This window comes from Dipodomys merriami, unplaced genomic scaffold, assembly GCF_024711535.1.
Source record: "Dipodomys merriami isolate MVZ:Mamm:240054 unplaced genomic scaffold, mDipMer1.0.p SCAF_19, whole genome shotgun sequence".
Classification (NCBI taxonomy): domain Eukaryota; kingdom Metazoa; phylum Chordata; class Mammalia; order Rodentia; family Heteromyidae; genus Dipodomys; species Dipodomys merriami.
In genome coordinates this window covers 5,452,793-5,466,315 of record NW_027203270.1, presented here as the reverse complement: position 1 = coordinate 5,466,315, position 13,523 = coordinate 5,452,793, and the positions used below count along the sequence as shown (strand labels likewise).

The 13,523-nt window shown below is 38.2% G+C and overlaps 1 protein-coding gene across 1 annotated transcript in view; it reads right to left on the bottom strand.

Annotated features, from left to right (window-relative positions):
• Positions 1-13,523, bottom strand: part of Brip1 (BRCA1 interacting DNA helicase 1) — a 112,685-nt gene that overhangs the window by 98,403 nt on the left and 759 nt on the right. Inside the window, 4 exon segments of the mRNA XM_070026729.1 lie at positions 4,579-4,698; positions 6,292-6,419; positions 8,841-9,014; positions 12,251-12,362. Of these exon segments, the coding sequence (XP_069882830.1) occupies positions 4,579-4,698; positions 6,292-6,419; positions 8,841-9,014; positions 12,251-12,362 (534 nt within the window).

The following is a 13,523-nucleotide window of genomic DNA, read 5'->3' as shown; positions in this document are numbered from 1 at the left end:
GCTATGGCTCAAGTGCTAGAGTGGAAGCAAAAAAGCTTAAGGTCAGCATCCAAACACTGAGTTCAAGCCAGGACCAGCCCAAAATAAGCACACAAATAAATAAATGACAAGTGTGTTAGGAAACTAAATGATACTACTACAGTATGATCTGTGACAGTATAAGACAAACCATCTTTCATGCAAAGACCATCAGGAAGAGTTCACTCAAAGGCAGAATGTAAGGCAGTTGAGAGAACCTATCATTTAGCACACTGCTGCTTTAATGTGTACTCTTGTCAGCTTTGTAACATGAACAAATTATATACTGTGCCATTTTTCTCTTGAATAACTAAGGAAAATAATACCCTTAATTCCTCAGGATTGTAACAGAGGCCAAGTGCGGCCCCTGTTATATGTTAATCCCAGACGCTCTGTTTGGTAGAGAGGGAAGGCTCAACGTCTGAGGCCAGTCTAACCAAAAAGTTCGCAAGACCTCATCTCAGAACAAAACAATAAGCTGAGTGTTGTGGCATATACCTGTTATGCTAGCTATAGCAACAAGCATTAACAGGAAGATCACTTTACAGGCAATGCTGAACAGAAACATAAAATAACAAACACTTGACTCTCTTTTTTAAAACAATCAATAACCAAAAGAAGGGCTATAGTGGTAGAGCACTTGTCTAACAACCCTGAGACCTTGAATTCAAACCCTAGTACCACATACACACACACAAAAAATTGTAGTAAAGACTTGGTCAAACTCTTTTGTTTTCTTATGAAAGCTGTCAAAAACAAGGAATATTAAAATAACTTGACAAAGTGCATTAACTCACATAGGCCTTGATTTCCCAGGTGAATTAACATCTCTAAATTACTTAGAGGAGTTCCTGCATACATAAACATCTCCACCTATATGCAGTTATGCTAACTAGCTACTCTATTATTAGGACACACAAGTTGTATAGGGGGAGATTCTACAAATGTAAAACAAGGTGCCCTTATCACCCTTTTCCACTCTATCATTCACCCTCATCCCAGTCCTTCTCTTTACAACAATTTCCACAGGTTTGTTCTAATTTCATATGTACAAGTGAACTGTGATCTTCATTTACCCTCTTTATTAGTTTGCCCCACTCACACCTGAGCCTATTTTACCTTCCTGTCACTCTTTTTTTCTTTTTGCTTATGTGGTGCTGAGGAATTGAACCCAGGGCCTCAGAGGCATGCAAGGCAAGCACTCTACCACTGAGCCATCTTCCTAGCCCCTGTCACTCTTTTTGTTAATGTGCATATTACTTACAGCAAAGGGTGATATTTCACACATGCAAATATTATATTTTGCTCAGAATAACCCTTTCTGTTTCCTTCTCCATATCTAACTAGTTACTTCAAATTTAAAAGCGAATTGAAAACGTGAGAAAATAACATCAAATACTTTTTAGAGGATACTGGTCAGTTGTTTTTTTTTTCCCTGAGATCCTACAGGACATTCTGAAATATAAAAAGAGAAAATAAAGAGTGAGGGAAGGATAAAAGAAGGAAAGGAGGAAGGACATACAAGGGATGAGAGGAAAGAATTGGGGTAGTCCAAGGTCTCCCCAAGACCAACACTTTATCAGAAAGTCAACAGCGCACTCTGCTGGACCCAAGTCTCTCCTACACACAAGGTAAAAATAATTAAAATAGGCTACAACTATTTTTATTAATATATATATATATAACTTTAGAATTCTTGGTGAGTAAATTAAAAGCCTCTTAGATTAAAAGAACACACACATCCAGGCATGTGCACACAAATCCTAGAGAAAATGATTATGAATGGTAGAGCAAAATTTTATCACAATATTATTAACATCCTAATCTCAAAAAACAAAATGTCTTAACATTACTTTACCCATATGCAAACTGAGTCCTCACTAGATTCCATATGAGTACTGAAAAGTTATTCATATAAGCGAGGGTGTTGATACTGCTTTCTTTTTTTTACTTTTCTATTTTTCTAGGGCCTCATATATGTAGACAGGTGTTCTACACTGAGCTACCTGCACAGTACTACACTATTTTCTGATGCGAAAAATGGACAAAACTAGACATAACAATTCACAGAATGGAAATTAAATTATTTTAATAAAAACTAAGAAAAAGAGCTGGGCACTGGTGGCTCACACCTCTAATCCTAGCTACTCAGGAGGCTGCAATCTGAGGATCATGGTTCAAAGCCAGGGTGGGCAGGAAAGTCCATGAGACTCTTATGCCCTATTAACAATCAGAAAACCAGAAGTAAAGCTGTGGCTCAAAGTGGTAGAACACTAGCCTTGAGCAAAAAGAACTCAGAGACAACGCTTAAGCTATGAGTTCAAGCTCCACAACCAACCAAAAAAAAAACCAAAAAAAAAAAAAACCTAAAGCAGTTAATGTCAAATTCAAGGAAATCACTAAACTGATTTATGGAGAAAATTTTGCTCAAAATAACAGAACTAAATATTTGAAAAGTATGAAGATTATAACATTTACATCTTAGTAGAAATAAGAAAACTAAGCCAATTAATTTATGAATCCAAATAACTATTTTTCTGAAGGCTCAGAGATATTCCATCCATGCTTGCCTAGCATGTATAAAGCCCTGAATTTGATTCTTAGTGCCACCAAAAAAAAAACTCTAGTCTATATTTAAAAAGATTAATGAGGGGCTGGGAAGGTAGCTCAGTAGGTAGAGTGCTTGCCTTGCATGCATGAGGCCATGAGATCGATTCCTCAGCACCACATAAGCAAAAAGAAAAAAAGCTGGAAGTGGCGCTGTGGCTTAAGTGGTAGAGCGCTAGCCTTGAGCTGAAGAGCTGAGGGACAGCGCCCAGGCCCAGATTTCAGGCCCCACGACCGGACCCCCAAAAAAAAAAAAAAAAATTAATGAAAGATGTATGATCTTTCAACTAAAGAAAAGTTCAAAAATATGAACTGAATTTTTCAACTACTTTATCTAAAAGATTTGATGATCAAATAAACTAACTCTATTTATATTCCCATTCTTTTATGTCCATGGTAATGATTAACTCTAATTCTGAAAAAAATAGATGTATCATTTAATACTAAATATCTATGAAATATTCACTAAGTTTACTAATAATTTATTAGAACACAAAAGGTACAAATATTCACATTCACTAAGACATTATCATTTTTAATTTCTAATGTTGCTTCTAACTACATAGTCTTTTTTGTTACAAAAAATTTTTAATATATATTACCTAAGAATTTATGGGAGTGTCTTGCCTAACTATTCAGAAAATATACAGAATTATATATTAATATTTTCATTATAAATTTTAAAAAGAGCAAATATTAGAATCCTACCATGTGTTCTTTGCATTGCAAAAGTGCTTTGATGCATCTTAAATTTACTTTATGCATGTTCAATTAATATGACAAATATCACATAGGTCTTATTACAAGTAGAAGCTCTTGGTCGCACTAACGAAATGTTACCATTAGAGTACCAGATTTAATTGGGAGATTTAGTTGTTGAGTAAGCCTGTAGACTTATGGGAAACTGTCAGAAACTAAGACCTTTAACATTATGGGTAATAAATCATTCACTTATGGAAAATTACTCTGTTTCTACAGCAACAGTTATACAGCAAAAACCAAGGGAGGAAACACGATTGGAGGGAGAAAGGGTGAGCAAATTCCATGTATATTATGTAAAAATTGAACTATGTAACTTGAGGTAAGGGATGAGAGGGGGAAAATGGGAGAACAATGGAAGGAGTGAAAATGATCAAGATGCAATAACCTGACTTACAAAATCATAAGTACTACTTATTAATAAAAATAAAAATTTAAAAAAATCTCCTCTACACATATACCAATGCATGCATATACACATATGAAAGAAACATGATTTCTGGTTTAAAAATAAGTCATAAACCCATATACAGCTATAGAAATGGTTATAGTTTGCCAATGAGAACAAAACATTAATGATCAACTTCAGTCAACATATTATCCAAGCAATTGAAGCACTTTACAGATCACCCAACAAAAACTTCCAAGCTCTGGAACTCATTAAAAAACTCACTAAAAACTATTCCCAGACTGGGAAGGTGGCTCAGTGGTAGAGTGCTTGCCTTGCATGCATGAGGCCCTGGGTTCGATTCCTCAGCATCACATAAGCAGAAAAAGCCAGAAGTGGCACTGTGGCTCAAGTGGTAGAGCGCTAGCCTTGAGTTGAAGAGCCCAGGGAAGAGTTCAGGCGCCACGACCACCACCACCAACAACAAAAAACAACTATTCCCATAAAGATATTATAGAACTTTGTAAGGGTATTGAAATTCGAAACCATTAGAATATAAAACAGAAAAGAAAAAATAGATGAAACCTCTCTGATCACTCTGTAGTGCACTGCCTACATTTTCTAAATGAAGAGCCAAGGCACTGAGGGACAGGGTTTACCCATTCACAGTTCACTAAATACACATAACATTACTTAGGACTTCAGGGTTGTTTTTCATTATTCTTTAAATTGTGCAATTCTCTTTTTTCAAAAATGGATTTAGAAAATTCAGCATTACCCCTTATTCAATAAGAACATAAACATACATTCTGTGGAGAAAAGGAGTTTATCTTTTGTAATGGAGAGTTGAGTTTTACAGTCTTTCCTGAAGCAACTTCTGCATCCAAATGGGGTACTTCCTTTTCAAAACACTGACGTTTCCTCATCTGTAGGAAAGGAAGATGAAATTTAATGCAAACTCAAAATCTCACAGGCTAGTTATTTTCAAAGATCAAAATAAGTGGTTTTTTTTTTTACACATCACCCACTTGAAAAGACTGTGTGTATGTGCATGTACAGGTACATGTACATGTACACTCACGGCCTCATACTCTACTTGGCTTTTTTGCTCAAGGCTGGCGCTCTACCACTTGAACCATACCTCAACTTCCAGCTTTTTGCTAGTTAATTGGAGATAGAATCTCATTGACTTTTCTGCTGGTTTTAAAGTTCAATCTTTGGATCTCAGCCTCCTGAGTAGCTAAGAATTACAGGTGTGAGCATTAGCACCTGACTCTGAAAAGACTTATTTTTTATGCTACTACTAGAGCTTGAACTTTGAGCTTGACTTTTTTGCTCAAGTCTGGTGTTCTGCCATTTGAACTTCCTCTGACAGACTATTTTTAAATGGCAATCATCAAACAGTTTTTTTTTTTTTTGAACATATGGGTGCTGGTTGCTCATGCCTGTAATCCTAGCTGCTCGGGAAGATGTCATCTGAGGATAACAGTTTGAAGCCAGCCAAACAGGAAAGCTCATGATCCTTATGTCCAATTAACCAGCCAAAAAGTCAGAAGTGGAGTTGTGGTTCAAGTGGTAGAGTGCTAGTTAGCCTTAAGCAAAAAAGCTCAGGAACAGTTCAAGCCCCAGTACCATCATCAAATAAACCCTCAAAAAAAAAAACCCATGGGCTGAGAGTATGGCTCAAGTGGTACAGCAGCTGCCTAGCAAATGATCCGGGCTGGGAAGGTGGCTCAGTGGTAGAGCGCTTGCCTTGCATACATGAGGCCCTGGGTTCGATTCCCCAGCACCACATAAGAGAAAAAGCCGGAAGAGGCGCTGTGGCTCAAGTGGTAGTGCGCTATCCTTGAGCTGAAGAGCTGAGGGACAGCACCCAGGCCCAGAGTTCAGGCCTCACGACCGGACCAAAGAAAACAACAACAAATGATCCCCAAAACAGGCACTTCACAACAGCATTTAAATGAAACAGATACGGTAACTGGGGGGGAAGAATTTTAAAAGCACAAAGTTGCTATAACCAAGATAAGCCTCAAGTAAGTATTTTTCTGTCATATCGACATGCAGTTTGGGCCATACTGACATGCTACCATGAATAAACTGCTGTAATAACAAGTTCCTATGCAACAAGTAACTGAATAAAATGAAACTATAGCCGGATAGTAGTAACTCATGCCTGTAATCCTCGCAACTCAAGAGGCTAAGATATGAGGATTGTGGTTCTAAGTCAGCCTATTAAGTAAATCCATGAGATTTATGTACAAACCAGCAAAAAGCCAGAAGTGAAGCTGTAACTCAAGTAGTAGAGCATCAGTCTTGAGTGAAAAAGCTAAGGGATGGCACCCAGGCCCTAAGTTCAAGCCTCAGATCAGGCAAGCAAGTGCCCATGACACACACACAGTTACAATAAATTACCATATGTAGCTAGAACAAAGCTTTACAAATCACAAGTGCACAAAGGAGTTGTTATTTCATTACTCAGCTTCAATTAAATGGATTATGTCACTGTCTAAATTCTTTACCTGCTGTGCTGTTTCTAAGGGTCGAATTCTTTTCTTCTCTACTTGAAAATCATCATTTTCATCTCTGTATTCAGATGCCTGTTTCTTGACAGATAACTTTGCAGCCAGAGTGTTTTTCCCAGGAGAGTCTTATATAAAAAGTAAACAAAAATTAGTATAAAGCAGTCAGGCAATTTTTAGAAAAAAAAATTCCACATGATAGTTAAAAATATGAAATGTTAAACATGTTTCAAATAATTTCTACATCAAAGGTACAATGAATATTGAGAGCCATACTTTTGATAGGAAACACACAATTTCTTTTTTAAAAAAATAGATTCATGGTTTTTTTGTTTTTTGGTTTTTTTTTTTTAAGGACTGCTCCCAATGACATAATTTAAGACAAATAACTATGGCTGGGGAAATACAACTCCTTCCTAGAAAGCATGAGGTCCCCAGTAACACAAATAAGCAATCAAGTAAAAAAAAAAATAAATAAATAAATAAATGCCATAAAAGTCTATCAAGAATCAAGAAATGACTTTTTTGTTGTTGTTGTTAGTCATGGGGTTTCAACTCTGGGCCTGGGTGCTGTCCCTCAATTCTTCCGCTCAAGGCGAGTGCTCTACCACAGCTTAAGCCACAGCATTACTTACGGTTTTCTAGTGGTTTATTGGAAATAAGAGTCTCACAGACTTTCCTGCCCAGGCTGGCTTTGAACTGCAATCCTCAGATCTCAATCTCCTGAGAAGCTAGGATTATAGGAGTGCACCACCAGCGCCCATCAAGAAATTTCTATAATAATCTCAGTGCTGCTTTCCTAGAAGCTCCATGCTTTTTAGGCTAAAAATACTAATTATATAATCAAGCTCACATAATCTGTTTTTTGTTTGTTTCTTTGTTTTGGTGCTAGTACTGGAACTTGAACTCAGGGCATGGGCACTGTCCTTTAAGTGGTGTCCTACCACTTAAACCATACCTCCACTTATACCTTTTTGGTGATTAATTGGAGAAAAGAATCTCAGACTTTCCTGCCCAGCCTGGTTCACACTGAAATCTTCAGATCTCAGCCTCTTCAGAAGCTAGGCTAACAGTGTGAGCTACTCACAAGCAACCACAGCTTATTTTTTATACTAATTAGAAATAATTCAGTCATTTATTATTAAGTGTGATGTTAGATATTGTTAAGACACTGGCCTCAGAGGTCAGGAGAATTCATCAAAAAAAATGAATGAATACTGCCAATTAGATTTTGTCTTAGGATACAAAAGGTATGTTTTATAAAATTCTTAAAATAAAATTAACAATACTAGATACATATATCAATTTCTAAAAATCATTTATTTTGCTTTACCTTCATCAAAAAACTTTATTGAAGCCGGGCGCTGGTGGCTCACGCCTGTAATCCTAGCTACTCAGGAGGCTGAGATCTGAGGATCGCGGTTCAAAGCCAGCCCGGGCAGGAGAGACCGTGAGACTCCTATCTCCAATAAACCACCAGAAAACCGGAAGTGGCGCTGTAGCTCAAGTGGTAGAGCGCTCGCCTTGAGCTGAAGAGCTGAGGGACAGCTCCCAGGCCCAGAGTTCAAGCCCCATGACCGACAAAAAAAAAAAAAAAAAAAAAAAAAAACTTTATTGAAGCAGGCAAAATATCTCAATAAAATCATACAAAAAAACTAAAATAAAGCCAGGTGCTGGTGGCTCACATCTGTAATCATAGCTACTCAGGAGGCTGAGATCTGAGGATCCCATTTCAAAGCCACAACCACCAGAAAACCAGAAGTAGCACAAGTGCTAGAGCGCTTGCCTTGAGCTGAAGAGTTGAGGGACAGCACCCAGGCCCAGAGTTCAAGCCCCACAACCAACCCCCCCCCAAAAAAAAGAAAATAAGAGGAAGTGGCACTGTGGCTCAAGTGGTGGAGTGCTCACCTTGAGCTAAAGAGCTCAGGGACAGCGCCCAGGCCCAGAGTTCAGGCCCCACGACCAACCAAAAAAATAAAATAAAATAAAATAAGAAAAAACAAATTTTCAAGGATTTGTAACAAGTCTGTGTTCTTTCAAAATAATTCTAGCCAGGCACTGGTCACTCACACCAGTAATCCTAGCTACTCAGAAGGCTGAAATCTAAGGACCACAGCTCAAAGCCAGCACAGGCAGGAATGTCAGTGAGATTCTTTTTTTTTAATATATAATTGTTATTGGTTATTTTCCCTTTTATTTTATTAATTTTATGTTTCTGTAGTACTAAAGAATCGAACCCAAGGCTTTATGCATGTTAGGCAAGCTCTCTACCACTAAGCCACATTCCCAGCTGTCAGTGAGATTCTTATCTACAATTAACCCCTAGAAAACCAGAAGTGAAGGGGTGGCTTAAAGTGGTAGAGCACCTAACCTTGAGCAAAAGAGCTCAATTACCATCGGCAAACCAAATTTTGTTAAGTAATTTCAAAGAAATTGGGTAAACATACATAATCAATTATACTAATCAAATTTATCTAAATTAGGCCTTAGAACAGTAATAATTAAGATTCCAAATACAGACAGCAATAGACTCACAAAATGTAACTTACCTTGACAGGCTGATGAACTGTCATTTCTTTCAGTAGCTGATATGTCCACATTGTTGAAATGCGGTGAAGTTCCTGGGCTCACGTCACTGTGTATAGAACTCTTTGAGTGGCATGAACAGCAGCATGACAGTGGTGCTTCAGCTTTCTTACTCATGCCTTCATCCACTGGCTTCCCTAAAAATCAAACAACCTCTGTTTGTAACACAGCTAATGAAACAAACACCTGTGGTCTTCTGTGGGTAGGGTGAGCAACTACCTCAGTTCACTGAGGATTAGAAGGTTTTCCTGGCAAACCTGGACAGGTTGGTTACCCCACCTACAGCATTAAATTAGGACAGGAGGGAAACATTCATACCACAAACACCAATAGAAGTCATTATCAACTTTGGGCTGGGAAGGTGGCTCAGTGGTAGAGCGCTTGCCTTGCATGCATGAGGCCCTGGGTTTGATTCCTCAGCACCACATAAGCAAAAAGAAAAAAGCCAGAAGTGGTGCTGTGGCTCAAGTGGTAGAGCGCTAGCCTTGAGCTGAAGGGCTGAGGGACAGCGCCAGGCCCAGAGTTTAGGCCCCACAACTGGACCAAAAAAAACAGAAGTCATTATCAACTTATATAATCTACAACAATTTAGTAACAACCAAAAACTAATAATGCAATAAAAGCCCAAGCACTCAAATATTCATTTATACTGAGATGTATTTAAAATTCAAGCAGTAATGACTGAAGCAAATACATTGATGTACATTCTGAATTGCTATTTACCTAGATGAAGAAAGTAAAAGTTAATATCTGAAATAATGTAAACACCTGAGGGTTACAGTTTATACCTTACACTTCTATTTCAAATGGAAACATGTTCAGATAAACTAAGTCCACCTTATTTACAGCTTTATTACACACAGATTTGAGCAAATGAAGTAAAAAATAATAAATTAAAAATTAGCTGGAGAAGGTGGTTCATCTCAGCTACTCGAAGTGTGGACTTGGAGGATTAGAGTTTCAGGCTAGACAGGCAAAATATTAGCAAAGACTTCACCTCAACAAATAAGCTAAAAGTGGTGGTACACACCTGTGGTCAGGAGACCGTAGATAGAAGGAACTTGCTCCAGGATATCCCAATGTAAAAACTAGAGACCACATCTAAATTGTAATCTTAGAGTAAAAGGGAAGAAATTTCAAAAGCAATTTATATTCCTGTGTACACGCTCCATTGCTCAGTTGATAGGAAGAAGCTGTAAGTCAGTTCTGCATTATCATCAGGTGTTTAAATTGTAGTTGTGTTTAAATTGTTGTATGAATTTTCTTGCCCTTAATTCTGTGAATATATGCCACCTAAAAATCATAAAAGCAAAATGGTACCCAAAAAGCAAAGTAAAAATTACAGCAATCCTCCCAAGCCAGAAAGGGCACGTGATGTGCTTAAATGATAAGGTGACCGTTTTTGACTAGTTAAAAGGTGGTATGTCTGGGGAAAATAAATATAACCCCAGTACGGCACTGAACTCTGTACGGGAGCATTCAGTTTCTCAATAACAGTCCCCTTGGAGCCATACACGCACAGAAACCAAGAGTCTACAGTACATATACCAAATTATATTTTAAGGACAACATTTAAATTTAATTAAAGGTACTCTTTGTTTTTTGCCAGTCCTGAGGCTTGAACTCAGGGACTGGGCACTGACCTTAAGCTTCTTTTGCTCAAATGCTAGCACTCAACCACGTGGGCCACAGTGCCACTTCTGGCTTGTTTTTTGTTTATGTGGTACTGAGGAATCGAACCCAGGGTTTCATGCATGCTAGGCAAGCACTCTACCAGTAAGCCACATTCCCAGACCTAAAGGTACTTTTGATTCCTAAATATAATACAGAAGATTAACAGTATGCTTCACAAGGGACAAACAAAAGCTAGTAAATACTTACTTTTGAAAAAAAAGGTCTCATCAATGACGCAAACATTTCCTTTTAGGGCTGGGGTGTGGATCCGGTGGTAGATCACTTACCTGGCCAGCACCAGAGCCTGAGTCCAAACCCCATCACCAAGAGGAAAAAATAATCTCTTAAAGAAAGTTGGGATAGCTGGGCACCCTTGGCTCACACCTGTAATCCTAGCTACTCAGGAAGCTGAGATCTGAGGATTATAAATCCTTGCCAGTCTGGGCAGGAAAGTCCCTGAGACTCTTATCTCCAATTAACCACCAGAAAACCAGAAGTTGTGCTGTGGGTGAAAGTGGTAGAACACTAGCCCTGAGCAAAAAAGCTCAAGAACAGCACCCAGGCCCTCAGAAGAAGGGGAGTAGGGGAAGGGAGGGGAGTGGAGGGGAGGGAAGCTGAGGAGGAGAGGGAGAGGGGAAGGGGGAGGGGGAGGGGAAGAAGGGGGAGGGAGAGGGAGAGCAAGAGGGAGAGGGAGAGGGAGAGGGAGAATCACCTTAACCTCTGCTATCAGGACTGGCTTGTAAGTTTTCTTATCTATTCCACATTTGAATGTTATCAGAAAGAGTCAGATAAACAACTGTGTTAAAGGATTTACTCAATAAAATCAACACTTCATCTCTGGTATCTTTTACATATAAATTATCATCTAATTATTTCCATAATAGTTCTAAGCACTGACAATGTTCTTAGACAGAGGTAAAGACTAAATTGCACTAATATATTTTTAAATTTACTTTATTGTTATATAAAGGTGCTGTACAGAGGGATTTCTTTTCATACAGTGTCTTCCGGTCCCTCCTCACTCTCTCCCAGTCCCTCCTTCCCATCACCACCCATGAGTTGCACAGTTCACTTTCATCAGTGACCGTGGGCTCCACTGCTGCACTTTTTCACCCTTTTTCTCCAGAGTTTTGTACCCTCCCCCACCCTCATAGTATGTTTTAAGATTAAGCATATTCTGCTGTACTGAACTTTTTGGAAAGGTTCTCATAAAGAACTGTCTTTAGGGCTAGTAGTCTCTTTAAAGAGTGTTTGCCTAGCATGTGTGAAGGTCTGAAATATTAATCCTCTGATCAGCAAATGCAGCAGTAGGATGCAGTAGACACTATGTTGAAAAATAACTATACAAGTTGTAAGTGGGGATGGGAGAGAAAAACTGAGAGGGAACGAGGGAAGGGGTAACATTGTCCAAAAAGAAATGTACCCATTACCTGACTTATGTCACTGTAACCCCTTTGTACATCACCTTTATAACAATTTTTTTTTTAAAGAAACATCTTATAAGACAATGTTCAGACTGGGATGTAGCTCCAAGGAGAAGCATTTCTCTGGGATGTTCAAGACCCTGCAGCACATGAGCCCCAACACGATCAAAAGGAGAAAGAATAGCTAGAACATGGTTGAACTAGTCTGGATCAAGAGTACTTTAATTTTTTTCAGGTCCCATTAAGCAGCCTGAAGATGTGAAGCAACTACTTACCTGTAAGAGACTGTTGCCAGGCTAAAGCAGAACAAAGCAAGGCTAAGCTTTTCCCGCTGCCTGTGGGGCTCTCCAACAAACAGTGCTGCCTACTGTTTAGTCCTCTGACAATCTATGAACACAGAAACCAGTATAAAAAAATCAGTAATTATTTGCTTTATTAGGTCTCTCTCTCTATAAGAAGTACAACTGAATCAGCAAGGAATTGTGGGGGGGCTGCACTCCAGAAGCCACAGCGACAGCATACATAAGAAACTAGAATTTAGTTACATCAAGACTTTATTTTTTCACACTTCTCCCTAAGATCATGTTGGATTTAAAAGCCTATCAACCACCAGTGGAGAAATGAGAAAAGCAACTTGTAATTTAACTATGCAAACAACCCATCATTTCTGTAAAACTGTAATACTCTGAGATCTATGACTATCTATGATGAAAACTTAATGAGAGTCACTATTTAAAGGAGTACAAAAAAATTAACAATTTGTACTAAAGGGGAACAGGCCAACTCCAGGAAGCCCAGTTCAAAACCTTTCCCAATATAAGGAAATATGTAAGAAAGGTCACAGCAGAATTATTCACTAAATCCAAGAGAATGTAAACAATCTAAATGCCCAGTAGGAAAAAGGATAGGTGAATTAACTAATTTCTGAAGAAAAAAAGGCTAATGTCATCTCTTTGGACAAAGTTTAAACTCTATATTGCTTATAGATATACATATATATAGTAAAAGTATAGAAATATAGTTGGGAAAGAAAAAAAAGACTACATTCAGGATACTACTAATCTGATAGAGTACATTTTTTGGTTTTAAGAGCTTTTTTTGTGCTGGTACTGGGGCTTGAACTCAGGGCCTAGGTGCTGTTCCTGAGCTTTTTCACTCAAGACTGGTGCTCTACTACTTTTGGTGTTTTGCTGGCTAAATGAAGGTAAGAGTCCCATGAAATGTCTTGCCCAGGCTGGTTTTGAACTGTGATCTTCAGCTCTCAGGCTCTTGTGTAACTAGGATTACATGTGTGAATCACCAGCACCCATCTAAAATACTAAGACTGAATGATTATAAAGTTCCTCTTCTCAATTGTATTCACTAATTTCTGTATGATTAAAATACAATCTTCTCTTCATATCCATGGGTTCTATCTGTGGTTATAACCAAATGCAAATTGAAAATAGTCAGAAAAAGAAAACTTGTATCTGTACTAAATATGTACGGATCTTTTTTCTTGTTATTACTCTCTAAACAACTATTATGTAGTTGTAAATAGTACAGCAA